The 25119-nt window shown below is 60.5% G+C and overlaps 6 protein-coding genes across 14 annotated transcripts; 3 read left to right on the top strand and 3 right to left on the bottom strand.

Moving 5' to 3' along the window:
• The first annotated feature begins 3038 nt into the window (after positions 1-3038).
• Positions 3039-10614, top strand: BICDL2 (BICD family like cargo adaptor 2). Of its 3 annotated transcripts, none has more exons than XM_040255089.1 (10): positions 3039-3110; positions 4186-4481; positions 7067-7279; positions 7479-7595; positions 7705-7851; positions 8706-8906; positions 9025-9174; positions 9626-9753; positions 9912-10032; positions 10119-10614. In XM_040255089.1, exons 2-10 carry the CDS (start codon positions 4200-4202, stop codon positions 10278-10280), a joined length of 1521 nt encoding a protein of 506 aa, XP_040111023.1. In that variant the 5' UTR covers positions 3039-3110; positions 4186-4199; the 3' UTR covers positions 10281-10614. The 3 variants fall into 3 exon arrangements, with proteins under 3 accessions (XP_040111023.1, XP_040111014.1, XP_040111032.1); XM_040255080.1 differs by having other exon boundaries at positions 7064-7279; XM_040255098.1 differs by lacking the exons at positions 3039-3110; positions 4186-4481 and adding an exon at positions 6390-6803 and having other exon boundaries at positions 7064-7279.
• Positions 10615-10648: 34 nt separating this feature from the next.
• On the bottom strand, positions 10649-14222 carry THOC6 (THO complex 6). 2 transcript variants are annotated; one of them, XM_040255112.1, is made up of 13 exons: positions 13348-14222; positions 12657-12772; positions 12487-12551; positions 12293-12396; positions 12126-12163; positions 11995-12043; positions 11800-11871; positions 11618-11720; positions 11484-11533; positions 11328-11390; positions 11118-11228; positions 10898-11032; positions 10649-10818 (listed from the first exon to the last, which is right to left on the bottom strand). In XM_040255112.1, exons 1-13 carry the CDS (start codon positions 13384-13386, stop codon positions 10738-10740), a joined length of 1026 nt encoding a protein of 341 aa, XP_040111046.1. In that variant the 5' UTR covers positions 13387-14222; the 3' UTR covers positions 10649-10737. The 2 variants fall into 2 exon arrangements, with proteins under 2 accessions (XP_040111046.1, XP_040111055.1); XM_040255121.1 differs by having other exon boundaries at positions 13484-13666.
• Positions 13396-15095, top strand: HCFC1R1 (host cell factor C1 regulator 1). Of its 6 annotated transcripts, none has more exons than XM_040255144.1 (4): positions 13396-13886; positions 14185-14241; positions 14350-14478; positions 14717-15095. In XM_040255144.1, exons 1-4 carry the CDS (start codon positions 13792-13794, stop codon positions 14850-14852), a joined length of 417 nt encoding a protein of 138 aa, XP_040111078.1. In that variant the 5' UTR covers positions 13396-13791; the 3' UTR covers positions 14853-15095. The 6 variants fall into 6 exon arrangements, with proteins under 6 accessions (XP_040111078.1, XP_040111086.1, XP_040111069.1 ...); XM_040255135.1 differs by having other exon boundaries at positions 13435-13886; positions 14323-14478; XM_040255168.1 differs by having other exon boundaries at positions 13882-13954; positions 14323-14478.
• Positions 15096-15322: 227 nt separating this feature from the next.
• Positions 15323-17416, bottom strand: TNFRSF12A (TNF receptor superfamily member 12A). The gene is made up of 4 exons (XM_040255175.1): positions 17256-17416; positions 16405-16509; positions 16035-16169; positions 15323-15949 (listed from the first exon to the last, which is right to left on the bottom strand). Exons 1-4 carry the CDS (start codon positions 17347-17349, stop codon positions 15894-15896), a joined length of 390 nt encoding a protein of 129 aa, XP_040111109.1. The 5' UTR covers positions 17350-17416; the 3' UTR covers positions 15323-15893.
• Positions 17417-20621: 3205 nt separating this feature from the next.
• On the top strand, positions 20622-21958 carry CLDN6 (claudin 6). Its single transcript, XM_040255052.1, has one exon. It carries the CDS (start codon positions 20716-20718, stop codon positions 21379-21381), a length of 666 nt encoding a protein of 221 aa, XP_040110986.1. The 5' UTR covers positions 20622-20715; the 3' UTR covers positions 21382-21958.
• Positions 21959-22181: 223 nt separating this feature from the next.
• On the bottom strand, positions 22182-23754 carry CLDN9 (claudin 9). The gene has a single exon (XM_040255068.1). The coding sequence runs from the start codon at positions 23299-23301 to the stop codon at positions 22648-22650; it is 654 nt and encodes a 217-aa protein (XP_040111002.1). The 5' UTR covers positions 23302-23754; the 3' UTR covers positions 22182-22647.
• Positions 23755-25119: the final 1365 nt, after the last annotated feature.

Here is a 25119-nt window from a genome sequence, read left to right as displayed (position 1 = left end):
AGGCATCGAACCCAAGTCTCTTGTGTATCCTGCACTGGCAGGCAGATTTTTTACCACGGCACCACCTGGGAAGCCCATAAGAAATAAATACCCACCAATCAAAGTCTTTTTTTTTTTTTAATTGAGGGGAAAAAAAAACCTTGGAAATAACAGGCTAAATGAAAAAAGCAAGTTTCAGAACAATGTATTCAGTGTAAAACATTTTATAGGAAGGTTTGCAAAGGCCCCAAACAATACTGCTTATTGTTCATAGGCTTTGCATATGTTGCAAGCACCAGGAGGCGCCCTGGTCTGGAAGTGCACCAACCCCCAGTTGTCTTGATGGAGAGGGTGGAGCATTCTGCCGGCTTCCCCCACCCAGCAGAGTCCTTGTGAGGCCTGCAGAGGCTTCCCCAAGGAGGAAATGCCAAGATTTGGAACACTAGGCGCCCACCAGGTGGCGGGGAGGGTCGGGGAGAGTATTCAGGGCTAAGCCCAGGCTTGGAGGCTGAAGGAGGCGGGCTTGCTTGAGGGCCACCTGGAGACCAGAGGACTGGATACCTTCCCTTCTTTTATCTGAACCTGTCCCAGTATCACTAGGGCTTCCCTGGGGCCACTCTGTCCCTCTTTTCCATCTTCACCTGGAATCAGCAAGGAGCCTGGAGGCCAGATTCAAATGCCCCAAGAATGACCTTGGCTGGGAGGCAGGCAAGCTGGGATGAAGCGCTGGTCATGCAGGCACAGACAAATCACTTTGCCTCCCTGAGCTGGTAAAACTGTGAATGGTCATGACCTCACAGGGCTGCTGTGCAGATGGAATACACTGTCATATTAACACATGTGGTGAGTCACTTCTTATGGCCCTGCTGAGCAGCAGCGCAGCCTGAATGCTTGCACCTTACCTTCACCCTCATTCAGAACTCCATTAGCTGGGGACTGTGATCACCTCCATTCTACATATGGGGGACTGAGGGCAGCTGAATGACTCAGACACACACAGCTGATATGTAGCCAGTCTGGGATCTAGACTGAAGCCATGCAATGAGAGCACCTGTGAGCTACACTCCGTAATGTGTTGTTTTATTGGTTCATTTCTGGTTTACATAGGTCTACACCTCCTCCGACCTCCTGGGGTGGACTGTGAACCTCCTAAGAGTAGGGCCTTCATGACTTGTCTCCAGGTGAGCCCAGCCCCTGCCCGGTAGGACTGGGGCTCAGGGAAGGCGTGCTGAGTGTGGGTGTGGTATAGGTGGAGCCCTGGGTGATCCTGGCGTTTGGAGGGAGTTGCACAGCAGCACAGAGGCAAGGCTGGGGTGTCTCCAGCCCCCTGAAGTCCACCAGGCTGTCGCCCAGGTGCTGTGGAAGACTGTGGTGGCCAGGCGAGGCAGCCCACAGACCACTTTGCTATGGAACTGGTGGCGCCCTTGCTCTACGCTGGCAGGAAACCCTGTCCCAGCCTAGGACGCAGGAGTCCCAGACTGGAACCGGCCCTCACATCCAATTCCCCACAAGTCAGGAGTCCCAGCTCCCATTTTCCTCCTGTCTTTCTAAGACTCAGCCAGACAGGACCCCAGTCCTCCAAGGCTCAGAAACCCTGACACACCCAAAGTCAGAGGGGCAGGGGACCCAGCCAGTACTGGCTGGCAAAAGCTGACATGGACGTCTCTGCCCATCTCCACATTCAAAGATGTCATGTCAATAGCTTGAAATCAGCCTTGGGGCTTTCCCTGGTGGTGCAATAGTTGAGAATCGCACTTCTAGGATTTCCCTGGTGGCACAGTGGATAAGAATCTGCATGCCAACACAGGGGACACGGGTTCTATCCCTGGTCTGGGAAGAGTCTAACTGCCTTGGAGTAACTAAGCCTGTATGTGACAACCTTTGAGCCTGTGCGCTGCAGCCACTGAAGGCCGTGTGCCTAGAGACCGTGCTCTGCAACAAGAGAAGCCCCCGCAATGAGACGCCTGTGCACCACAGTGAGGAGCAGCCCTGCTCTTCGCAACTAGGGAAAGTCTGTGCACAACAACAAAGACCCAGTGCATCCAAAATAAATACGTTTTTAAAAGGAATCGAAAAAAAAAATAAATAAATAAAAGGAATCGTGCTTCGACTGCAAGGGGCCTGGGTTCAATCCCTGGTTAGGGAAGTAAGATCCACATGCTGCCCAGTGCTGCCAAAAAAAAAAGAAAGAAAGAAAGAAAAAAAAAGTAATCAGCCTTGGAGGGAGTATTTATAGCACAGAAATGGGCAGAATTAACAAGTCAAGGCTTTTTCTTTCCCCTGAGAGCCTGTTATTAAAGAGTTACCAACACACCACTGCTCCCAGCCCTCCATCCGTCCCCACCCACTAGGCCAGGAGCCCCTTTCATAGGGACCCAGGGAGCCTTGAAGTCTGAGGAGACTCTTGAGAAGCCACCAGGCCACGGCTGGGGCATCGCCCACAAGCCCCAGGCTGCCCTGGGCTTGACCCCGGAATTCAGCCATGGGTCCTCCCAGTCTCCTCACCCCATCCTCTGCCCCTGACTCTGCAGCCTGGGAGCTGATAGCCTCAGGTTGGGAGGAGCACAGGCTAAGGTGTGGTTATGGGCAAGTCACTTCAGCCGTCCTCACCTGCCACACAGGAATCAGCCTAAGAAGTCACACCTGTGCTGCTCACGTTCAACTCCTGTCCATGTGACCCCAAGCAAGATAGATCCTTGCTAGGCCTCAGTTTCCTCATCTGTAAAACGGGGATAATGGTAGTTCCTGCTTCATGAGGATGTCATGAAAGTAAATAAGAGCTTTCTTAGCAAGAGTGCTTAATACCCGCTAGATTTGCTGCTGTCGTTAATAATATCCTATCTCAAAAGGCAGTTGTGAGGGGAAAGGGAGCCGACGTCTATGTTCAGCGTGGGGTGTGCACACAGCAGGTGCTCAATTAATGGGCCCTGTCGTTTTCGGTGGCAGCATGATGGGTCAGCGGCTCTGACCTGGGTGGAGTTGCCTTTCTTTAGGCCCCACCTGGCCATTCCAGCCACCAGGGGGCGCCCCGTGGCCCCGCCCCTCACCTGTGCGGGCGGAGCACCCGGCACCGCCCCCGGAAGAGGGGATCCGGGGCCGCGGGGACCTCGGAGGCAGCCCGGCGCCGTCGGGTGAGAGCCGAGGGGGCGCGAGGACAGGGGCCCTTTCGAACTTCGGGTGGACCGGGCCGGGCCAAACGGGCGCGGGCCGATGGGGAGGGCAGGGGTGGCCGGTCCGGACTCTGGGGGCCGGGAAACCCGGGAGCGGGCAGGAGGGAAGGCGGGAAGGCTGTGGCTGGGCTTCCGACGCCGAGGGTTGGGGGTCGAGAGGCTGGTGGCCCCGACGCCCGGGTGGAGGTGCTAAGAGCTAGTAGCTCAGTGCGGGGAGAGGCGAAGAGGCAGGATGCCCCCGAGTCCCAGAGCGGGCTGGACCCGCAGGGGCCACGTCGGGGAGACCCCCGGTCCTTCCGGGGGCAGTTGAGTTGGGAAGACCGCGGAAGCCTGGGTCCTGCGGAGAGGGCTGGAGTCTGACACCTGCCAAGAGGAGGAAGGGAAAAGTCCGGTGTTTGTGTGTGTGCGCGCGCGCGCGCTCACAGTGGGTGAGGAAGCCCCAGGCATGCTTGTGGGGGGTAACATGGGGAAAAGGCCAGGGAAGCCCGTGGGTCCCCTCCCTCCTGAACCCCAGAATTGCGGGCCCTGGCGGCCCTGGGGGAGCGCCGCCAGGCTCCCATCCCCAGGGCCGGGCGGGAAGTAAACAGAAACCTGGAGTGGCCAGGCGGCAGTGCCCGCGCGGGCATAACCTGTTACCTCGCCCAGGGTGGCTGAGAACTGCGGCGCCTGGGCCAGCAGTCCAGAAGCGGCGGGCTGAAGGCCTGGGGAAGAGGAAGCGAGGGGCCGGTGGCTGGGGTGGGCTGTGGTCCTGGAGCACTGGGACAAGTTCCCCGGGGGCAGAAACCATCCACCAGAGGCGGGAGCCCCGGCAGCTCTCTTCCTGCTTCCCCCTGCCTCAGTTTACCCTGGGGACACTAACGGAACTGGGCGGACAAGACACAAATCATTAACCCTTCTTGGCCCGGAAGACTCAGAGGGCCAGTGGCAGGTGAAGAATTTCAAGAGAGCCTTGTCTTGGCCAGCGTGGGGGCAAACCCCTTTGGGTTGCAGAGGAGTCCTGTTGCCACTTCTCCTCACAGCCCTACCTGCCCCATAGATGCTGACGGTGCCATGAACTCCCCAGAAGGGCCCAGCTTTCCGGCCGGGCTGCTCTCCGGGGGCGCCTCCCCCAGTGGTGACGAGGGCTTCTTCCCCTTCGTGCTGGAGCGGCGGGACTCATTCCTGGGAGGGGGCCCAGGGCCTGAGGAGCCGGAGGACCTGGCCTTGCAGCTGCAGCAGAAGGAGAAAGACCTGCTGTTGGCAGCGGAGCTCGGCAAGATGCTTCTGGAACGCAATGAGGAGCTGCAGCGGCAGCTGGACACGCTGAGTGCCCAGCATGCTGAGCGTGAAGAAGTGAGCTGGCGGCAGAGGGCAGGGCTGGGGGGTGGAGGACAGGGGGAAGGGACCAGGTCGGGGGCGGAGGGACAAAAGCGGGGCAGGGAGTTGCCTCTGGAACAGCAGTCCAGGGCTAGGACCAGTCTCCCTGGCAGTGTTGCCCAATAGTTAAGAACATGGGTTCCCTGGTGGTCCAGCGGTTGAGACTCTGTTTCCAATGCAGGGATGCAGGTTCGGTCCCTGATCGGGGAACTAAAGCTCTTACAGGCTGCCCACTGCAGAAAAAAGAACATGGGCTCCGAGGGCAAGGCAGGACCTGAATTCAGATCCCTGCCAGGCTGTGTGACCTTGAGCAAGCCGCTGGCCCTTTCTGAACCTTGGGTCTGGCTCCTCACCAGTATTACACAAACCCCAGTGAGCAGATCCTAGGCACTGTCTCCCTGTCTCGCTCTGGGCTAAGCACTTTCCTCTCATGATCTTGGTCAATTCTCACTCAGCTCTGGGAGATATGCATGGTTCCCTCTGCCCATGCTGTGGTCACCCTCACCCTGGGTGTCACATCCGGTCCCCTACACACACCAAGGACACCACTGACTCCTGCATCCATGTTGTCAGCCCCACACCCTCCCCACTTGGCCACCTAATGGGCATCTCAACATAAGTGGCACTGGATTCCGTGATCCCATCACCTGCTGCCCACCCCAGCTTCCCACCGCAGGGCCCCAGCCTGAGCATCTCCACGACCTCTTTCCTCCCACACTGGCAAGTCCTGTTGATTCTTTTTTGAGACTAGACACCAAGTCTGCTCACTTCTTATCATCTCTCCAAGCTGGCCGCAGTGCCATCATCTCTGCCCTAGACACAGCAGCTGCCTCCTCACTGGTCCCCAGCTTCCACCTTGCCCCTTGAGCTCCTTCTCCACGGGGTAGCCAAAGGGATCTTCAAAAATTGCAAATCAGATCATTTCAGTCTTTGCCCAGAATCTCCCAATGGCTCCCCCTCATTTAGAATGAAACCAAAAGTTCTCACCAGGGTCTAAACGTCCTAAGCGACCCTCCCTGATCTCATCTCAGCCACATGGCCTCTCCTCTGAGGGGGCCTTTTTTCAGTTCCCTGAGCAACCCACACTTACTGCCTCAGGGTCTTTGTACCTGCTGTTCCTTGGTGTAGCCCTCTTCCTTCTTACCCTGCAGGAGTCAACTTAGATACCACTTCCTCCTGAAGGAGCCCCCACCGCACCTCACTCCTCTTCATCACTTCCCAGGGTTTCTTTAGAGCCCTCAATGTGCCCCTCTCCGAAACCGCCCGGTTCAAATGTATTCATTTGCCTCTGGACTCTAAGCTGTTTCAGGTAGTGAATTTGGTGGTCTCACTTACTGCTGATAGCCAGACCCCAAAATGGGGCAAGCTCAGGAAATACTGGATAGATGAATAGATGGATGGACGGATGGCTAGATGGGACTTGGAGGTGTTAGGGAGCTGGGCACTGGCCAGAACAATAAGGCCCCAGACTGGTGGGCTTAATCCTAGAGCTGTGTTGTCCATACCCCACCCCCATGGTATTTGGTTAAGGATTTGGCTGTCTGGGTTAGAATCCCTGCTCTAATAACTCACTGTGTGTCCTTGGGCAAGGCATTTAACCTCTCTGAGGCCCAGTTTCCTCATCTGTAAAATGAAGATGTTAAAGATTTGAAAGGCTTCCCTGGTGGCTCAGCGGTAAAGAATCCACCTGCCAATGCAGGACGTGCGGGCTTGGTGCCTGGGTCAGGAAGATCGCCTGGGGAATGAAATGGCAACCTGCTCCAGTATTCTCATGTGGGAAATTCCATGGACAGAGGAGCCTGGCCGGCTACAGTCTATGGGGCTGCAAGAGTTGCACACGAGTTGGTGACTAAACAGCAACAATAGGATTCTAATTCCCATGGAGTAAAGACAATAATATGGGTGAAGCCCTAGCAGGAGGGCTTGCTAATCATCATAGCAGCTATGGTTAGTGTCACCGTCCTGCATGGAGTCTACAGAGGGGTGAGGGGGCCGACGCTGGCCTCTGACTTGCCCGCCTCCCCAAGCTGGTCCTCTGGGTGTGCCAGGAGCGTCCCCCTGCTGGTTAGACAGGTTCTGGGGGAGGGCGGGCAGAGGCGTGGGGCCGGGGTGCGGCTGCCCAGGGTTAATTAGAGGGAGCTGGCCAGGAGGAGCTGGGGGAGAGGGGTTGAGCAGAGGCGGAATCTCCAGAGCACGCAGCTGTGTGAGGCCATGGGCCGGGGCTTCAATTCTGCCAGACTCAGGCGCCAAAAACGGTGCCTGCAACCTCGGGCCCAGAAGCCCCGGCGGCAGGCAGAGGTGAGTGGGCAGCGGGGAGCCTCGCCAGCTCAGGCCCGGCGTCAGCCCCTCCAGAAACCGCTCTACGGCTCCTCTGCCTCCTCTACTGTCCGAGGCTGCGTCTTGCCCCCCTGCCCGCTCCCCTCCTGCTCTGTCCCGTTTCTGGCTCTCAGGCCTGCCTCAGACCCCCTCGGACCCCCCAGGTCTCTGCCTGTTGCTCCGTGTCCCCTCCAGTCTCACTGTCCCGTCTCTGTCTCCGCCCCTCTGTCCCGGCCCCACAGCAGCTGCAGCAGGAGAACCATGAACTGCGCCGGGGCCTGGCAGCCCGGGGAGCCGAGTGGGAGGCCAGGGCGGTGGAGCTGGAGAGGGACGTGGAGGCCCTTAGGGCTCAGCTCGGGGAGCAGCGTTCCGAGCATCAGGACAGCGGCCGGGAGCGGGCTCGGGCCCTCAGTGAACTCGGCGAACAGAACCTCCGGCTCAGCCAGCAGCTGGCCCAGGTGGGACGACCCGACCCTGGGTCCCTCGGCAAGGAGGGGGCGGACGCCCTGTCCTGGTGGGGGTGGTTGTGCTGGCCCAGGCTGGATGGCCCTGACCCTGGGTCTCCCAGCAAGGAGGGGTGGACATCTGGGGATGGGAGTGCTGGGCCTGTTGCAGCGTGGGCCAGCTGAGGACTCTGATCTCCAACCCCATTCCCAGGCCTCGCAGACTGAGCAGGAGCTTCAGCGGGAACTGGACAGCCTTCAAGGGCAGTGCCAGGCTCAGGCCCTGGCTGGGGCAGAGCTGAGGACGCGGCTGGAGAGTCTGCAGGGGGAGGTGAGTGCCAGCTGGGGCCGGGGGTCTGTTAAGTGGGGAAGGCTGGCATGGGGGCTGTGTGGGCCCAGCTTTGCCCTTCCACTCTTGGCTCTGATGGGCTTTTCCCCAGAATCTCATGCTCCAGAGTCGCCGGCAGGACCTGGAAGCCCAGGTTCGAGGTCTGCGTGAGGAGCTGGAGAAGGGACGGGGCAGGCTGCAGGCCACCCATGAGGAGCTGCTGCTGCTGCGGCGGGAGAGGCGGGAGCACGGTCTGGAGGTGACTGGCACGGCTGGGGTGGGTGGGCGCGTCAGGCTGGGGGCCTGGATCACTGCCTCGGGGCCTCCTGGGAGAAGACCCCAGAGTTGGGTCACTGGGAGCCCTAGCAGCCAGGCCAGAAGGGCAAAGGCATTAGTGCAAGGGCAAGTGGGAGCCACAGAGAGACTGAGTCGGGCTGGTGGTTCTAGGATGCATCAGAGACCAGCAACTGGAGGCCAGGGATGGGGCCGAGGCGAGAGCTCACCATCGGAGGTGATGGGGACCTGGACCAGGTCTGGGTGTGAAAACAGAGGAAAGAAAATGGAAGGAGGCGGTATGCCTTGATGTTTGAGATCTTAGGAGTTTGCGCTTGCTTTGAGGTCAGATTACTGCGGTTCTTATCCCAGGGTCCCTCCCTACTATTGTGGGACACCAGCCTCAGTTTCCCCATCTGTGAGATGGGTGGTAATGCTGCATGGCTGCGGGAAGGGTGTGAGACGTTCATCAGATCGCCTGGCTGAGAAGAGAGGCTCAGTCAGGGCCGGGTGACAGCTTTAGTAAGAAGGTGGGCCTGCCGGGTCAGGGACGGGGCGGGGCTTTTCCAGGTGACCAGATGGGGCGGGAGTGGAGAGTGACTGGAGACTTTGAAGTCTGGGTGCTCGTCGGGGCCCTGCTCTATAGGTGAGGCAAGTGGCATCTGCCGAGGGGGACTGCCGGTCCCACGGCCGCCCCGCGCTGTGGGAGCAGGAGCCAACTTCGGCGCTGGGCGGGGCGGTCGCGCGGGGATGCCTGACTCCCGCGGCGCGCTGGCGCCCCCTGTCGGCCGGCGGCGGGGGCATCTGGCTGACGCTCACGGTTTCGCTCGGCTGCCGCAGCTGGAACGCGCGCACTCCGAGACTGAGGAGGCGCTGAGCGCGCTGCGGAGGCTGCAGCGGCGTGTCTCGGAGCTGGAGGAGGAGTCGCGCCTCCAGGAGGACGCCGACCTCTCGGGAGCCTCGCTGCAGTTAGAGCTCGCCCACAGCCTAGACAGCGACCAGGACCAAAACCAGAACATGGACAGAAGCGGAGGTGCTCTGGTGAGCTCTCGGCCCAACAGGCTCCACACTCACCATCCCGGAGGGCTGCAGACTCCGCCCCTCCTTTTTTATCCCTAGAAGGTTTGACACTGCCCTGATCGATTTATTTGGTGGACAGACCACTCCATCCCCGGAGACCCAAGAAGCGTCCAGCCAGCAGCGTTCGCCCCAAGAGGAGAGGTTGGCGCCTCCCAGGAAGGGAGCATCCCTGAGCCCAGAGGAGATATTGGGAGAAGAGGAGGAGGAAGTGGTCCGGTTACAGGTTGAGGTGAGGGAAGCATAGTATTGGATGCAAAACTCCTCTCAATGTCAGTTTCTCTTTCCCATCTACACCGCCAAGCCTTTGCCCATGAATCCCTCTCTACTTGGATACCCCTTCATCCCAACAAACTTGCCATCAAGTTTCAACAGCCAGCCTGTATGTCACCTCCTCCAGGGAGACTTCCTGAACTACACTCCCCCTTAAGTCCCATCTCCTCCATGCATCCTTCCTGCAGGCTTAGGCCATCCATCTAACCCCGACCCACCCCACCCCACTAGACACTCAGAAGATTCATCTCCAGCACAGGACCATTAGCTGTCAGGGTTGTTTGTGGAGCAGGTGGAGATGGGAGGTGGGAGGTACGGGAGGGCAGCGAACGAGTCTAGACTGCCTGGAAGAGCAAGCGCTGGGACACCCAGGGGCCTAACTGCCTCTCTGGACTTTACCCTGCCCGCAGATGGCGCTGCAGCAGGCAGAGCTACAGTCCCTGCGGGAGGAACTGCAAAGGCAGAAGGAACTGCGGGTGCAGGACCCTGAGGAGGCCTTAAGCAGCGCCCTCTCAGACCGAGACGAGGCCATGAACAAGTAAGCATCTGCAACCATTCACCACCGCCCGGGGGCCCTCTGACTTCCCTGGTTTCGTATTAGTGGTCTGACTCCCTCCTGGGTCCAGGAGCCCCCCATCACCCCTGCACGCTGAAGCCCCAGCGTCCTCGGACCTGCTCTTTGCCCCTTGCCTGCAGGGTCCTGGAACTGTCCCTGGAGCTCAGCCGCGTTTCTCTGGAGCGGGACTCCCTCTCCCGGGAGCTGCTTCGCACCATCCGCCAGAAGGTGGCGCTGACGCAAGAGCTGGAGGCCTGGCAGGTGAGGGGCGGGGCGCACGGGGCCGACGGGGAGGAGCCGGTGGGGCGGGGCCGAACGCTGACCCGCCCCCGCCGGCCCGCCCACAGGACGACATGCAGGTGGTCATCGGCCAGCAGCTGCGCTCGCAACGCCAGCAAGAGCTGAGTGCTGCCGCCTCCGCCCCGCGCCCCGCCCCAACGCGCTTCTCCCTGCGCCTGAGCCCCGGGCCCGCCGCCGGCTTCTTCAGCACCCTCTTCCGAAGGACCTGAACGCTGGGAACAGGCAGGGCTGGCTTTGCCCTCTTGGCTCACTTTTTCTTTTCTGGTCAAAGGAGTGATGGGTCCCGATTGTCTGCCAAAGGCGGCTGGTGCCCTCCCCTCCCTTGGAGGCTGGGCAAGGGCTCACTGGGAGCAGGGGCCAGCTTTGGGGGCCAGAGACCCCAGACGGGTGGCAGGGGCACGTGTGGCAGAGCTGTTTATCAAATCTATATAAATCTATCTTTTCTAGGCATTAAGCCCCCTGGCCCTCAGCTGTGCGTTGAGGGTGGGGGTGGGTATTTATGTATCAAGATCAGACAGAGTAATATATAAATCATTACACTGACTTGGCCTCCATTCTTGGGAAGAAAGCACATTAAAAAAAAAAACAAAACACTAATTTTATTTGTATAAAAAAAGAAGAAAACACTGTGAACCCCTGAGATGGAGGTGGAGACGCTGTTGGAGGTCAGAAGGACAGAGAGAAAGCTCGGTAGCCCAGATTAGTGAAGACATCCACCCTGCAGCTGTTGCCCGCTGCTGTCAGGACCTAGAAACAAGAGGGGAGTGACTGACCTGCCTCAATGCCCTGGCCTCCCAGGGTCCCCACCACCCCTGGCCGGACCCACCTTGCACTCAGGGGCTGCTGGTTGCTGGTTGAGGCTGAGGCTTAGCAGTCCCGGGGAGGAGCCAGGCACTTGGGCCTTGAGCTCCCCACTCAGCTGCCACTGGTTGACACAGCGGCCCTGTCCAGCTGATAGAATCTGTGGAAGACAGGGAGGGAGCTCAGAGTTCAGGCCTGGAGGGGGAGCGGGGCAGGGACAGCAGAAACAAGACAGAGGGCCTCACCAGGTCCTGGTAGAAGGTGACGTGCTTCTGTGGCGCCCGCATGGGGAAGACGGTGGTGGGTGTGGAGGATCGGAGGTGCCAGAGGGTAAGTGCTGGGCCTCCTCCGCAGACCTGGGCAGGAAGGTGGGGGTCTCGAGTTACCGTGAGCCATGGGCCCTCAGCCAGACAGGGCCCAAGCTGCCACCCCAGCCTGCACACTGCCCGGCTCACCATCCAGTCCGAGTCAGTTGCCAAACATCCGATCCAGCGCCCATTGTGGGGCCTCGAGCACTCCTGGGAGGGAGGAGGAGAACAGAGCAGAAGATGAAGACACCAGAGATGCCCAGGAAGGAAGAAGGGAGGACAGAACGTGGGGTGTGCCCTCACCTCGTGCTTGTAGACCTCGATTGTCTGGACCTCCTTGGCTGTGCGCAGGTCTGCGGAGGAAGAACCGCGAGAGGTATCCTCCTCACCTCAGCCTCCCTCACCACCAGCCTTCCCTCCAATGCGACATTCCTTACCCCAAAGCCGCACGGCCCCATCCTCGCCGCCCGACAGCACCTCGGGGCTCCGCTCCCGCAGTGCCAAGCAGTGGATGTAGTCCGTGTGGCCCCGGAGGGCCCACTGCAGGGAGAGGTGCAGTGTCAGGACAAGACCCAGGAGGAATGCCGTTGCCCCTGCTCCCCCGGCCCTGCTCTCTCACCATGAAGGTCCCTGTCTCAAGGTCCATCGCATGCAGCTGACAGTCTCCCCCCGCCAGGATGAGCAAATTCTCCTGCAGAGGAAGGCGGGATGGAGTCAGAAGTCAGGGCCAAGTCAGGCCACGGAGAGGGAAAGGATCAAAACCTGGGCCAAAAACAGGACAAGGAAGAGCCCCGAATTTACGAAGGGCTCGAACCTTGGGCACGAGAAGCAGAGCATTGATCTCAGGTACTTCCAGGCTGGTCCTGGGGAAAGGAAAGCAGAGTCAACTCCAGTGAGGTGGCACCTTCACCCCCAGGTGCTCTCTGCTCACAGGGCCTGGCTCACCTGTATGGGGGCTGACGACGCCACAGCTCCTTACAGCCCTTCGTGGAGAGAAACGCTTGTTGTACAATCGCTGAATCGTGTCCGACTCTGTGACCCCATGCACTGGGTGGCCTCAAAGGCTCTCTCTGTGTCTGGGTACCTCACCCTTCCCCCAGCTCCACACTCACCTTCTTAAGGATCTCCACCCAAAGCCAGGCCTTCACCTCCCCATCACCAGCACTCAGCAGATGTCGATCAGTGGAGACCATGCTGTAGACGGGCCCATCATGGGCTAAATGGAAGCACAGAACCTGAGTGACCTCGTCCTGCTCCTGTCATCCACCCTGGGGTCCCCCAAGCCAGACTCAAAGCCTGCACCCACCATGGAAGGTCACCATGGGCTTCTTACTTTCCTCTTTGGCCTCGGAGCTCAAAGCAGCAGACAAGCTGAAGGGAAAGGGGAGAGGGGCCTGAGTGTCAGAAGGGGGCATTAGCCCCCCAGAAGGCCAAGTGCCAGAGCTCATGGACAGTGGGGAGCAGGGGCAAGGGTACCTAAAGATAGCTATCTGTCCATAATTGTTGCCAGCAGCCAGGAACTTCCCACAGGGTGAGACGCTCTGGGAGAATATGGTCATGTGCAGCCGCTGCAGGGCCTGAAACACTTCCATCTGTGGAGAGAGGCTGGATGAAGGCAGGCTCGGGCATCCGGGACCTCCAATCCACACACTTCTTCCTGCTTCCCCTGCAGCAGTCGGGCCTCCCATCACCCAGTTCTCCTTTGAGACAGCCCACCAAGTGGGCCTTGCCCATATAAGTCCCAGGGGCGGCTCCAGGGAGGTGAGGAAGAGGAGAGTTGAGGCATGATGCCCAGTGGAAATCTGAGCAAAGACTCAGCCTCTCCTCCTGGTTTCCTTAACTGTCTAATGGAGCTCATGGGAGATTTTGTCATGATTGGATGAGCTACTGTACATAGCGTCGCAGTTTCTGGCTTCGCTCAGAAACGGCTTAAAGAACTCTATTAATTCAATACAGAAAAACGTGCTGACCCCTGATCCGCATCCTATGACTTTCACGTTAGGCCCCTGAGGTATTTCTGGGTTACCCTCCCTCCCCTGGGTCAGAATCCGATCCCACCAACAGTCCACGCAAAACAGTGCTCAGGGCACGACTCCCTGCCGCGCCCCTTCGGAGCCAGACGTGGACTACAAATCCCAGAAGGCACTGCGCATCGCCCCACCCTCACCTGACCCAGAGGCACCGCTTGCTGCGCCGCTCGCTCCATCTCGAGAACTAAAAGTCCCAGAGTGCTCCGCGCGCAACGCAGCCTCACGAGTCCGGAAGTGCCAGTGTGCGCCTCCCTTTCGCGGTTCCTCACCTACCCTATACCGTTGGCCGGCCCAGGGTGAAGACGGCCACCGCGTAACCCGAGGCCCAGGAGCAGAGGTGACCACAGAGAAGACACCCCAACACCAAGTGGCGCCCACCGCTACCCCGCTACGCCGGGTCCCCTCCCCCACCCCGCTGAGCAGACCCGCCTTCTAGCCGTGTGAGGTTCTTCTTCCGCGCCTGCGCGGAACCTGGCAGCGCACGCACCTAAAGCCACGCCCCACGCACTGGGTCACGCCCTCAAAGGCTCCGCCCTTGCCGCCTGGATCCCACCCCTCTGCCCTCAGGACCCCGAACCCCAATGATCCTGCAGCAACCCCTGGAGCGAGGCCCCCAGGGTCGGGCCCAGCGCGACCCGCGGGCCGCCTCGGGGGCTTCTGGAGGCCTGGACGCGAGGTGTGTGTGTGGGGCCCTGGCTGGGCCCGGCCCAGGGTCCCAGGAGCTTTGGCTGGGGCCTCGAGGAGGTCTGCAGGATGACACGCGGTGGGGCTTATCGGCAGGGCTTGGGCATAAGCTGAGACAAGGTTGGAGACCTCGGAGGCAGGCTCGTGGATGGTCTGGGAGAGAGGGTGACTTAGACGTCAGCGACAGGCATGGGCCGGGGGGCTGCTGGCTGACGCTGCAGGCTCAGGCGGGCAGATCCTGGGGATGGCGCCAAGAGGGTGGGATGCTCCTAGCTTTCTTTTTTTCCCAGCTCCCCTCTCCGAGGAGCTGTGCCCATGAGCACCAAGCGGCGCCTGGAGGAGGAGCAGTGAGTTTGGGGGCAGGGAGGGACTCCCGCCAAGTCCTCCGTCACCTCAGGTCCCCAGCAGGCTACCTCTCTGAATCCCAGCCTGCCTGCGCCCCCGTCTCTCTCCAGGGAGCCCCTGCGCAAGCAGTTCCTGTCCGAGGAGAACATGGCCACCCACTTCTCTCGACTCAGCCTGCACAATGACCACCCTTACTGCAGCCCCCCCAGGGCATTCCCCCCAGCTCTGCCCCCACTCAGGTAGGCACCATCCACAGTCCTCCGGCTGGGCCTTCCAGGGGATCATACCCAGTCCTGGGAGCCCATTTCCAGACTCTGCCTCACTGCTATTTTTAGCTTCTCGCCAACCTCTGTTGTTTCCCTACTTGGCTCCTTGGAAGGTGCCAGCAGTCCAGGAGCCCCTGGGGGCCTGGACCAGGTGGGGCGTGGCTCTGCCAGGCCAGCCTCTGCCCCTGTGCCCTGTTATTTCCTCTTCCAGAAGCCCTTGCTCTGAGCTGCTTCTCTGGCGCTACCCTGGGAATCTGATCCCTGAGGCTCTCCGGCTGCTGAGGCTGGGGGACACTCCCACCCCCCACTACCCTGCATCCCCAGCTGGGGACATGATGGAGCTCTGAGATCTGGGGAGGAGTGCCCCTGGCGCCCCCCCACTTCCTTCTTCCCCTGAACAAGGGAGAGCAGCACTCACACGAAGGGACCAGCTGCCCTGCTTTTCCTCCAGACCAGGCCTCTGGGCACCAGGACCTCCCCTCAACAGAGGACACAGAGCCCTGAGGTGGAAGGGGCAGGAACATGGGAAAGGAGGCCATCCCCTCCCCGCTGAAAACTGAATAAAGATTGCTGAGTGAATGAAAGCTTCATCTGGAACCCAGGCTCTTTGGGGAAGGGAGGGCAGGGAAGGGTGCTGGATGCCGGATTTCTCCTCAAGCACTTCCCTGGAAAACGGTCGCGGCCGGCCAGGTCCTGGCAGGCTGGGCTCAGGCATTGAGAATGGGTGAGTCAGAGCCTCGCCCCCACCCCCGCGGTGACTCACTCCTCCCCTCCAGCTCTGGGAAGTCAGGCTGGGATCATGCCATTCTCCAAACCATTTAAAGTTAAAGATTCTTTTATTAATAAATTCTCTCCCCCTCCACATTTTCTCCCCAAATAAATATCTCCCCCTGTGTTAGGGGGCCCGAGGGGGCAGTGTCTTAGGGTCAGCCCCATTAGAGGGCCAGCCCTCTAGTGTTAGGAACAGGTCCCTAACCCCCCCAGGCTGAGATCCCAAGTAGTGGAATTTCAGTACATCTGAGTGGGTGGGGCCTGGTGTTGTTTCGGTCCCTCAGGTCAGCCTGGCCCCTAGGCCATGGTGGGGGTGGGGGTGGGGACCCTTGTGCAAATGCTGCGGTTCCTTAGCGTCAGCTGTCTGGCATGAGCCAGCCAGGGTCTCCTTTTCTATTCTGGAGCCAGAGACAGGGCGGTCAGACACCTTGGAAGGCCCTTCGGAAGCTTGGGCCCAGACCTTAGAGAGGTGATTCACTGTCCCCCATCCCTCCACACCCCTGTGGTTGGAGCAGCCTGGCTCTGGCTGTGTCTGGGAGGCTGGGGCTGGCTCCAGAATGAATGAATGAATGAATGATGAGCGGGCACAACCTCCTGCTGGCAGGGGGCGTGCCCTGTCACTGGATCAGGGCCACGCCAGGACAGCTCTCCCCACCGGTCTCCTCGATGGGGGCTGCAAGATAAGAAGAGGGGTGTCAGGAGTGGGGGAGATGTTGAGGAATGATGGGGGGCCATTGGGCGGGCGAGGACACACTTACTGGTAAACTTCTCTCTCCTGCGGCACCGTCTCCAGACCAGGAAGCCAGAAAGCAGCCCCAGCACGAGGGCCAGTCCCAGGGCGCCCCCCAGGATGGGCCACAGCAACCTGAAGGGAGCTGGAGGGGCCGCAGTGCCTGGGGGCGGGACTTCAAGTCAGACCTCGCCCCTCTCAGGCCAGCCCCACCCCCTAGATCGGAACCTCCAGGCTTCCCTCCCCCAGGTCCCTACCCAGGTGAGAGCCCCCTTCCTCACTCCAGCCCCCCCCCCCCCCAGTTAACTTTCCAGATCTCAAGTCCCCTGCTGCCCCTTCCAGCCCGCAAGCCTCTCCCCTAGCCTGGGGTCCGCTGGCCCCGGCCCCGCCCCACTCACAGCCCAGGCAGAAGTCGCTGTGCGGTCTCGCCCGGCACGAGGCGCAGTCCATGCACTTGTCTAGGTCCGCGCTCCAGGAGGCGCCGCGAGAGCAGGGGGCGGGGCCTGGGGAGGGGGCCGCGGGTCAGAGACTGGGGGCGGGGCGCGGCTATTTTGGGGGCTGAGGTCAGGGTCGGCCCGGCTCGAATAACGTGAGTCACCGGCGCCCTCCGCATTCCTCACAGGTGACCGCACGGCCCGACCAGGACACGGCAGCGCGGGGGAGCGGGGGGCAGAGTGCGGGACGCTTGGCCGGGGGGTAGTCAGGTCCCCATAACCGGCCCCCCCACCCCGCTGCAGGCGGGTGACTCATTCCCGGGCACCGGGCCCGACCCCGGTCCCTCCCCCCGCATAGCTGGGCACTGAAGTCACCGGATAGAAGGGGGCACCCCACATGGTATAGGGGGCACAGACCTCCGTGCCCCTCAACAGCCCCCCACTCTTTTGTTAAGGCGGGGTGGGCAGACCCGGTATTGATCAGGTTGGGGGCGTGCCGCCTTACCAGACGAGACATCCCTCCCTCAAACTTTCTCTCTCCACTTCCTAGTCTAGACTCTCAGGACAGAAACACCCCGCCCCCCACGTCGGACAGGCGGGAAACTGAGGCCCGGACTACGGAAGAAGCTGGGAGAGGAATGGGACCTCTCCGGATCAGGGGAGGCCGTGTCTGGGGACTGTCTGACCCCGGATCCCCGTGTCCGCCTGGTCCCCCGGTTCTGCCCCGCCTCTAGGCTCCTGGTGCCGGCCTCGCGATCCCAGCCCGGGGACTCCCCCGCTCCCACGCTCTCCCGCCCTGCCGGGGACCGGCATACCTGGCACTCGCTCCCCGGCCGCGGCGCGCAGCAGCGCCAGCCCGAGCGCCAGCGCGAGCAGCCGCAGCCGCGGGCGTAGCGGGCAGGGAGCCATGGAGCTCGTCCGGCAGCCGCTGCCGTCTGCCCGCGCCGCCGGCGGACCCGGGCACACAGCGGCGGCCCCGCCCCCGCCCCCGCCTTCCGGGGCGGGCCCCTCGTCTTGGCCCGGCCCCCACGATCCGCCCCTAGACGCCCCGTCCCGCCCAGACCCGCCCGCTAAGTTCAGGCATTCGCTCAACAAACGCCTCCTCTGCGCCGGAGCGACCAGAATGCCAAAGGGAGGCAGATGTGGCCTTGCCTTCTCGGTGGCTGAAGCCCGGGAGGTGTGTGTTGGGCGAGGGAGAGGGTCTGACACGAAACAACCCATCTCAGAGATAACTGCAGCTTTCTTAAGGGCCCCGAGGGTACAATAACATAAAAATAATACTACTGTGTCGTTTCATTTCTACCTTAGGACATTTGTTGTGATTGTTGTTCAGTTGCTCAGTGGTGTCCGACTGTTTGCGACCCCGTGGACTGCAGCACGCCAGACCTCCCTGTCCTTCACTATCTCCCTGAGTTTGCTCAAACTCATGTCCATCGAGTCGGTGATGCCATCCAACCATTTCGTCCTCTGTCGTCCCCTTCTCCTCCTGCCTTCAATCTTTCCCCACATCAGGGTCTTTTCCAGTGAGTCCGCTCTTCACATCAAGGCTTCCCTGATAGCTCAGTTGGTAAAGAATCCGCCTGCAATGGAGGAGACCCCGGTTCGATTCCCGGGTTGGGAAGGTCCCCTGGAGAAGTGAAGTGATAGCTACCCACTCCAGTATTCTTGGGCTTCCATTGTGGCTCAGCTGGTAAGGAATCCGGCCGCAACGCGGGTAGGCCATGGACTGTATATCCCGTGGACTCGCAAAGAGTCGGCCGCGACTTTCACTTCACTTCACTTTACATCAGGTGGTCAAATATCGGAGCTTTAGCATCAGTCCTTCCAATGAATATTCAGAACTGATTTCTTTTAGGATTGACTGGTAAAATGCTGTCTCCTGTTTTCGGAGTGAAATGAGGCTCAGGAAGGTTAGATGAGTTCCGGAGTCCAGACCCGAGCTCTGTTCGAGCTCTGTTCGGCCCCACACCGCGCGCCTTCCCAGCGGGCAGAACTGCAGCCGGCTGCTACCAGGCGCCCGGGCCAGAGGTGTGCGAGCAGAGCCTGCAGGCTCGAGCGCCCCTTACTGACCAGGTTGGGATTCGCCGCAAGTCGGACAAGGGTCTCTGCCCCTCCCCAGGGCGGTGGTCCGGTGACGTCACTGCCTCTTTAAAGACCCTCGCCTCCGCCCCCATCTCCACACTCTGCCGGCTACTCAGAATCTTTGTGGACTCCTTCTCAGGTGAGCTTGGGCAGGTGCGCCTGTCGTGGGGGAAGGGGTAGACACCTGGGATTGCGGGGCGCGTGGTCGTGGCAGAGTTGGGTTGCGGTGCGTGGAACGAACCTGAGCTGATTTGACCGCGAGCCCCTAGGGGCGGGGGGGACGCCTGCACCCGAACCGGGGCCCTGAAGGGGTCCTTCGGCGGAAGGGTTAAGCGCCCCTCCCCCTGCCCAGGACAAAGGCACCGAAACCCGGGAGCCCATCCCCCACCTGCGCTGCTCTCTAGGGCCAGGCCCTTCTCCCCCTCACCTGTACGAGCGGACCCCGCGGCGAGCGCCGCCCTTAGGCCACTCCAGGGTGCGCGGCTTCCACGGCGGGGGGCTGAGGACACCCTCCTTCGGGCCAGACTCAGGGGAAATAGGGATCGAGAGGGGGAGGGGACGCCCTCGGATGAGCCGACGCCGTAGCGCGTGGAAAGAGAGGGGGCCGAGGGCAGGGGCGCGCTTGTAAGGAGGAGGTGCCTGGTGCCTAGGCTAGCGTGGCCCCCACCCTAACCCTGCCGGAGAGGCCTGGAGGGCTTGGGATTGGCGCAATAGGGCCCGCCCCGTCCGATCTCCCCTGAGGTCATGAGTTCTCCTGGGTTTTGGGCGGGGTGCAAAGGAATGGAGAGTCTGCCCTCTAGCCAGCCCCTGGGGCTGGTGCTGAGTTTAGGTCCCAGCCATGCGCGGGAACTTTGCAATGGAGGGGGACCCTGAACGGAACTGATCGCCCCCTAAACGACGTCCGAGACAAATCAGGATGTGAGGGGGCCAGAGTTGCCCCAGAGGAGCTGGTTCACTGGACAGACTCCAAAGGTGGCAGCTTCTTTCAGGGGAAATTGGGCCCTGAGAGGATGGCATTTGGGGTAAGAATACACAAGAAAATGTCACCAACCTTGAGAATCTGTTGTGTGGGCCCCGGGCAGGGCAGAGGGCAGGACCCCAGGAGGCAGCTGGGGACCTTGGGAAAAGAAGTACTTTGGGTGGGAAGGGCTGGTGTTATTGTTTTGTTGCGTTTCTTCCCCACCTCTCCTGCTCCATCCAGGTTTTGAATAGGTGGAGCTGGTTTGAACCAGGCAGTGGTGAGCAAGGCCAGGACTGTCTGGCCACAGTTCATCCACACTATATCTTAGATCAAACTAGCAACCACCTGTGTGGGGGCATGGATCCAAGTTGGGGTGAATTTGGACACTTACGTTGGATGCTAAGAGGAAACTTGGGTCTGTTCTTGGTGTTAAAACTAAGTTTTAAGCCTGGAACTCATGGCTAGAGCCAACCCACCACCCATTTGCCCTGTGGAAACTATCGAAAAATTGCATTCTGTTGTTTCATCCCTTTTATCCCTTTGTACCCAAAGGGCCATGGGCTAACCTTTGCATGTGTGTGTTAGTAGTTCAGTCATGTCTTTGCGACCCTGCTGACTAGCTCACCAGACTCCTCTGTCCATGGAATTCTCCAGGCAAGAATCCTGGAACGGGTTGCCCTTTCCTTCTCCAGGGGATCTTCCCAACCTAGGGATCAAACCCAGATCTCTCCTGCATTGCAGGTGGATTCTTTACTGTTTGAGCCACCGTGGAACCCCAGCATAGGTGCTTTATTTCATTTACACTCAAAACAACCAGGACTGGGTTGCTTACTTTTTCACTCTTATACGCCAGTGTCTGTCACATAACTGGTGGTTTAGTCACTAAGTTGTGTCCGACTCTTGCGACCCCATGGACTATAGCCTGCCAGGCTCCTCTGTCCATGGGATTCTCCAGGCAAGAATACTGGAGTGGGCTGCCATTTCCTAGGGAGAAAAGTTAATGCTGAAGCATTAAATGTTCATTTGCCCTTGAGAAAGTAAGGCTCGGAGCGTGCCTTGCCCATGTACAGAGTTCATACTGACTTCCAGGGTTCATACTCTTGGTGTCCTATGTGGTGGCTATGGCATGTGGCAAGGGACCTAGCGTTCTTTGGGAACGAGGGGCTGAGCCAGCTGGTCTTAACCTTACTCCACTTTTTCCCCCACTGCAGCCTCTTAGCCCCAGCCTCACCATGGCTTCCGCTGGTCTGCAAATCCTGGGGATCGTCCTGACCCTGTTTGGCTGGGTGAATGCCCTGGTGTCCTGCACCCTGCCCCTGTGGAAGGTGACCGCCTTCATCGGCAACAGCATCGTGGTGGCCCAGGTGGTGTGGGAGGGGCTGTGGATGTCCTGCGTGGTGCAGAGCACGGGCCAGATGCAGTGCAAGGTGTACGACTCGCTGCTGGCGCTGCCACAGGACCTGCAGGCCGCCCGGGCCCTCTGCGTCATCACTCTCCTCGTGGCCCTGCTTGGCCTGCTGGTCTACCTTGCCGGAGCCAAGTGTACCACCTGCGTGGAGGACAAGGACTCCAAGGCCCGCCTGGTGCTCACCTCCGGGATCATCTTTGTCATCTCGGGGGTCCTGACCCTGATCCCTGTGTGCTGGACCGCCCACACCATCATCCAGGACTTCTACAACCCTCTGGTGGTCGAGGCCCAAAAGCGGGAGCTGGGAGCGTCCCTCTACCTGGGTTGGGCAGCTTCCGGCCTTTTGTTGCTGGGTGGGGGGCTACTGTGCTGCACCTGCCCCTCTGGGGGCTCCCGGAGCTCCAGCCATTATATGGCCCGATACTCAGTCTCAGCCCCACATACCGCCTCTCGGGGTCCCTCCGAATACCCCACTAAGAATTACGTCTAATTTGGGTAGAGGAGTGGGGGCTCCTTTGACAGTGGGGTCTAACCCACTGCACTGGAGTCATGGAGATGGTGATCCATGACAGCTTTGGGGTTGTTTTGGCTTCTTATTGGGGGAGGGGGGCAGTGGTTAATCCAATTTATAACCTACCTGGGGTCTGCTACTAGTGTTCCTCACTTTGGAAGATGGAGCCAAAAAGGTGATGCTTCAGTTTCTGGATTGTTCTCCACCCTGGACAACCCTCTCTTAGAGACCAACCTGGAACTGAGGTCCCATGTGAAGGGTACCATGCTGTCCCCTGCTGGTGTGGGGGCAGGGCCTCCCTAAGACAAGACTTTCCTTGCTGGTCAAGCCTCTGGAACCCCCAGGGGCTCTCGAGCCTCATGTAGCCTCCAGAAGAGCAGGTGCTAAGTTACCAAAGACCCTCCAGTCTCCAAGTCTTCTGACCTCTGGCTCCTGCATCCTGAGTCATGTCCCCCTTGTGCTGACCCCTGACCTTCCTATTCCAGCCCTTGTGCACTTGCCATATCCTGCCCGCACTCACCAGTTTTTACTAAATAAAGCATGTTTTGTTTGATTACTTACCTTTGGTGTTGCTGGGGGAGGTTGCTGAATGCCAGACTGGCAGGAGGAGGTGGGCACGAGTGGCACACCTCCCCGTGTTGTCATTCCATTCCCTGCCCCGTGACTTGCATGGCCTGAGTGAGGTCACCGCCTGGGCATGACCTGGAGCAGGCCTTGCCTGACAAACCCATGGGAGGCCATCAGGTCATCCCAGCCCAACCACAAATACTCTGTTTATTCCGAGTTACAAATGCTCTGTTTATTCCCTACTTGAAGGTGGGGTGAGGGGGAAGGTGATGGGCAGGGTCTCTGGGCCTGGAGGAGAGCGGCTGCTCTGGATGCTGGTGGTGGCCAGGCAGAGAGGGCCAACTCCAGGCCAGAGAAGGCATGAGGAGCTACTGCTCTTTGGGTGAAGCCCAGGTTCTGGGAGCAAGGGAGGACTCAGGAAGAGGAGGACTAGCCTGAATCCAGAACAGAAGAAGAAAGAAGCAGGAGCACCGGCAGGGTTGGAAGTGGACCCTTCACAGAGGAGGGTCTAGGCTCAGTCGGGCCGGGTGCTGAGACTAGCTCTGCAGCCAGGCCTGCTCCTGCCTCTGGAAAGTGGGTTCCACCTGGCTGAGGGGTGAGAGTAGAAGGCAAGGTTGAGAGCAGGGCAGCCAGCACAAGGTCAAGGTTTCCAGCAGCAGGCTTCCTGGGACATTTGCCTCACACGTAGTCTCTCTTGTCCAGCCCAGATGCCCCCGAGCGGGAGGGGATAGAGTAGCCCAGCCTCGGTCCCCGGGGCCGCTCGATCTGAGGTGGGGGGCACGTGCAACACAGTAGCCCCCCTCCCAGCAGAAGCAGGGCAGACGCGGCCCAGCCCAGGTAGAGGGAGGCTCCCAGCTCCCGCTTGAGGGCCTCGGCCACCAGGGGGTTGTAGAAGTCCTGGATGATGGCGTGGGCCGTCCAGCACACTGGGATGAGCACCAGGATGCCCGCAAGGAGGAGGAGGACTCCCGCGGTGAGCACGATGCGGGCCTTGGCACCTTCGTCCTCCACGCAGGTGGTGCACTGGGCGCCCGTGATGGCCACCAGCACTCCGAGCAGGGCCAGCAGGAGGGCGATGACGCAGAGGGCCCGGGCGGCCTGCAGGTCCTGTGGCAGCGCCAGCAGCGAGTCGTACACTTTGCACTGCATCTGGCCCGTGCTCTGCACCACGCAGGACATCCACAGCCCCTCCCACACCACCTGGGCCACCACGATGCTGTTGCCGATGAAGGCGGTCACCTTCCACAGGGGCAGGGTGCAGGACACCAGGGTCCCCAGCCAGCCCAGCACAGCCAGGGTCATACCCAGGAGTTCAAGGCCAGTGGAAGCCATCCGTCCCCTCCCTCAGTCAGGTCTTCCCCTCTCTAAGCGGCCCCGTTGATCGGGGGAGGGGGTCCGATGCTCCACGCGGGGGGGGGCGGGGGGGGGGGGGGGGGGGGGGGGTCTCTGTGCCCAGCAAGGGCGCGTCACTGTCCTCTGACCCAGACAGCTCTCACCGCATCCGAGAGCCTCTTGCGGGCGCCTCCTTGCTCTGTGCCCTTCACAGATGTGTCTCTGAACCCCCAGCAACAAATCCACCCCACAGTTTCGCTCAGCTGAGTGGCTGCCGTTCCCAGGCAGGTCCCGTCGCCCCTCAGGTGCCCTGCAGCCGGTCCCACCGCCGCCGTCTGACCAGCTTGCACAGACCCTCTCGACCCACCTGCCGGCAGAGGAGAGCCAAGCCGAGCCTCGTCCCTTGCCGGGGGTTGGCACAGGTTCTGGGGCTGAGCAGCTCGCCTGGCGGTGCCACCTGGGGACTCCTGGCTGCAGGCAGGGGGTTTTAAGGCCGAGGCCGGGGAGGAGCCGGAGTGATGGGAGAAGGCGGGGCTGGGGGTGGAGGGGCTCAGAGTCGCGGGGGGATTGGTGACCAGAAACGAACCGGGGAGGAAAGAACATCCACGCCTGTGGGGATGCAGGGACAAAGGAATGAGGAGGAGATGGGACTGGCCCTGGCTCAGGCTGAAAGTGGGAGGACCCCTTGGGCAGCATGCTGAGCCTCCTGAAACCCGCCGCCCCCCCCCCCCCCCCCCCGCTGTCTTTGCTCTCCCCCTCCCCATTTTGTTTCTGTTTCATGATGCAGACGCACCAGCTTCCCCAGTATCGCACCCCCTTCTCTCCCCAGCCCACCCACCCAGCACTCTCTGGAATCTGATCCATCTCCCAGTCTCAGCCTAGTGGCTCTGGCGGCTCCCGAGGGAGGGGCCCGGCCCGCATTGTTCCCCTGGTGACAGGTGCCTGGCGCCCAGCTCAGGTGGCATCGCCCAGGCAACGGCCTAGAAAACCACCCCTCCCACCTTGACTTCAGCTCAGGTGTGCCTTCCCCACCCCTGGTGCTGCCACTGGCGGCTGAGCTGAGCGGCTGAGGGTGTCGGGGGGCCGGGGGATAAAGAGCCTCTTGTGAAAGTGGGGGAAGGGGGAGAGTAGCAGGGGGTGAGCCCTGGTGGGGGGACAGCCCAGCGCCTGGCTCTGTTCGGGGAGACCCCACAGGGGAGGGCGAGGGGGGTGAGACCCAGGTGACTTGAGAGTCCCTGAGCCCTGCCTCACAGAACTCAGGACGCATACCCCTTCCTGAAGACCCCGTCAGAGCCCAGGACTCCCCTTGTGGGAACAGCTCAGCCTGGGGGTCACGCAGACCACGGCTCAAGTCCTTCCCGCTCCCCCTCCAACCCACTCACCTCCCCAGCCAGGAGCAACTTCATAGAAGGTCAAGCCTCCTTGGGTCAAAGACCCCTTTGAGAAACCTCACAGGACCCGCAAACAGCAGCCCCTCATTTTGGGGGGAGGCATGAGCTCCTTCAAGCCCCTCCTTGGGTGCTAAGCACTGAGCTTCATTGTTTGAAAAGGGAGTTGGGGGCTGATGAAAATTCCTATCTCCAGGGTGATGGGGAGGACTCCCGGGGGGAGAGCCTCTCCCCTCTCCCTACTTCCCCCCAGGAAGCTGGAGCTCATCTGGCTTGTGGGGGCAGGGATGGGAGGGCACCCCCCGCCCATGCACACCTAGTCGAGGCTCTGCTCAGCAACCTGGGGGTGGGGTTGTCCCCTGGTCCTCCCCGTTGTCCTCCTCATCCTCCTCATTCCCCCGGTGGGGCTGCATTTATAAAGAATTCTAAC

Source organism: Oryx dammah, unplaced genomic scaffold, assembly GCF_014754425.2.
Source record: "Oryx dammah isolate SB20612 unplaced genomic scaffold, SCBI_Odam_1.1 HiC_scaffold_2, whole genome shotgun sequence".
Lineage (NCBI taxonomy): Eukaryota > Metazoa > Chordata > Mammalia > Artiodactyla > Bovidae > Oryx > Oryx dammah.
This window is presented reverse-complemented; position numbering and strand designations above follow the sequence as displayed.

Coding starts and splice junctions, on each gene's coding strand:
- BICDL2 (XM_040255080.1), top strand. CDS start 4,200: ATGAACTCCCCAGAAGGGCCCAGCTTTCCGGCCGGGCTGCTCTCCGGG. Junction 9,175..9,625: donor TGGTCCGGTTACAGGTTGAG/GTGAGGGAAGCA, acceptor CCCTGCCCGCAG/ATGGCGCTGCAGCAGGCAGA. Junction 9,754..9,911: donor CGAGACGAGGCCATGAACAA/GTAAGCATCTGC, acceptor CCTTGCCTGCAG/GGTCCTGGAACTGTCCCTGG.
- THOC6 (XM_040255112.1), bottom strand. CDS start 13,386: ATGGAGCGAGCGGCGCAGCAAGCGGTGCCTCTGGGTCAG. Junction 12,552..12,656: donor GGACAGATAGCTATCTTTAG/GTACCCTTGCCC, acceptor CTTTCCCTTCAG/CTTGTCTGCTGCTTTGAGCT. Junction 11,534..11,617: donor TGGGGCCGTGCGGCTTTGGG/GTAAGGAATGTC, acceptor CTTCCTCCGCAG/ACCTGCGCACAGCCAAGGAG.
- HCFC1R1 (XM_040255135.1), top strand. CDS start 13,792: ATGATCCTGCAGCAACCCCTGGAGCGAGGCCCCCAGGGTCGGGCCCAG. Junction 14,242..14,322: donor CGGCGCCTGGAGGAGGAGCA/GTGAGTTTGGGG, acceptor TCTGAATCCCAG/CCTGCCTGCGCCCCCGTCTC. Junction 14,479..14,716: donor CCAGCTCTGCCCCCACTCAG/GTAGGCACCATC, acceptor TTCCTCTTCCAG/AAGCCCTTGCTCTGAGCTGC.
- TNFRSF12A (XM_040255175.1), bottom strand. CDS start 17,349: ATGGCTCCCTGCCCGCTACGCCCGCGGCTGCGGCTGCTCGCGCTGGCG. Junction 16,510..17,255: donor GGCCGGGGAGCGAGTGCCAG/GTATGCCGGTCC, acceptor CCCCCTCCCCAG/GCCCCGCCCCCTGCTCTCGC. Junction 15,950..16,034: donor CAGGAGAGAGAAGTTTACCA/GTAAGTGTGTCC, acceptor CTTATCTTGCAG/CCCCCATCGAGGAGACCGGT.
- CLDN6 (XM_040255052.1), top strand. CDS start 20,716: ATGGCTTCCGCTGGTCTGCAAATCCTGGGGATCGTCCTGACCCTGTTT.
- CLDN9 (XM_040255068.1), bottom strand. CDS start 23,301: ATGGCTTCCACTGGCCTTGAACTCCTGGGTATGACCCTGGCTGTGCTG.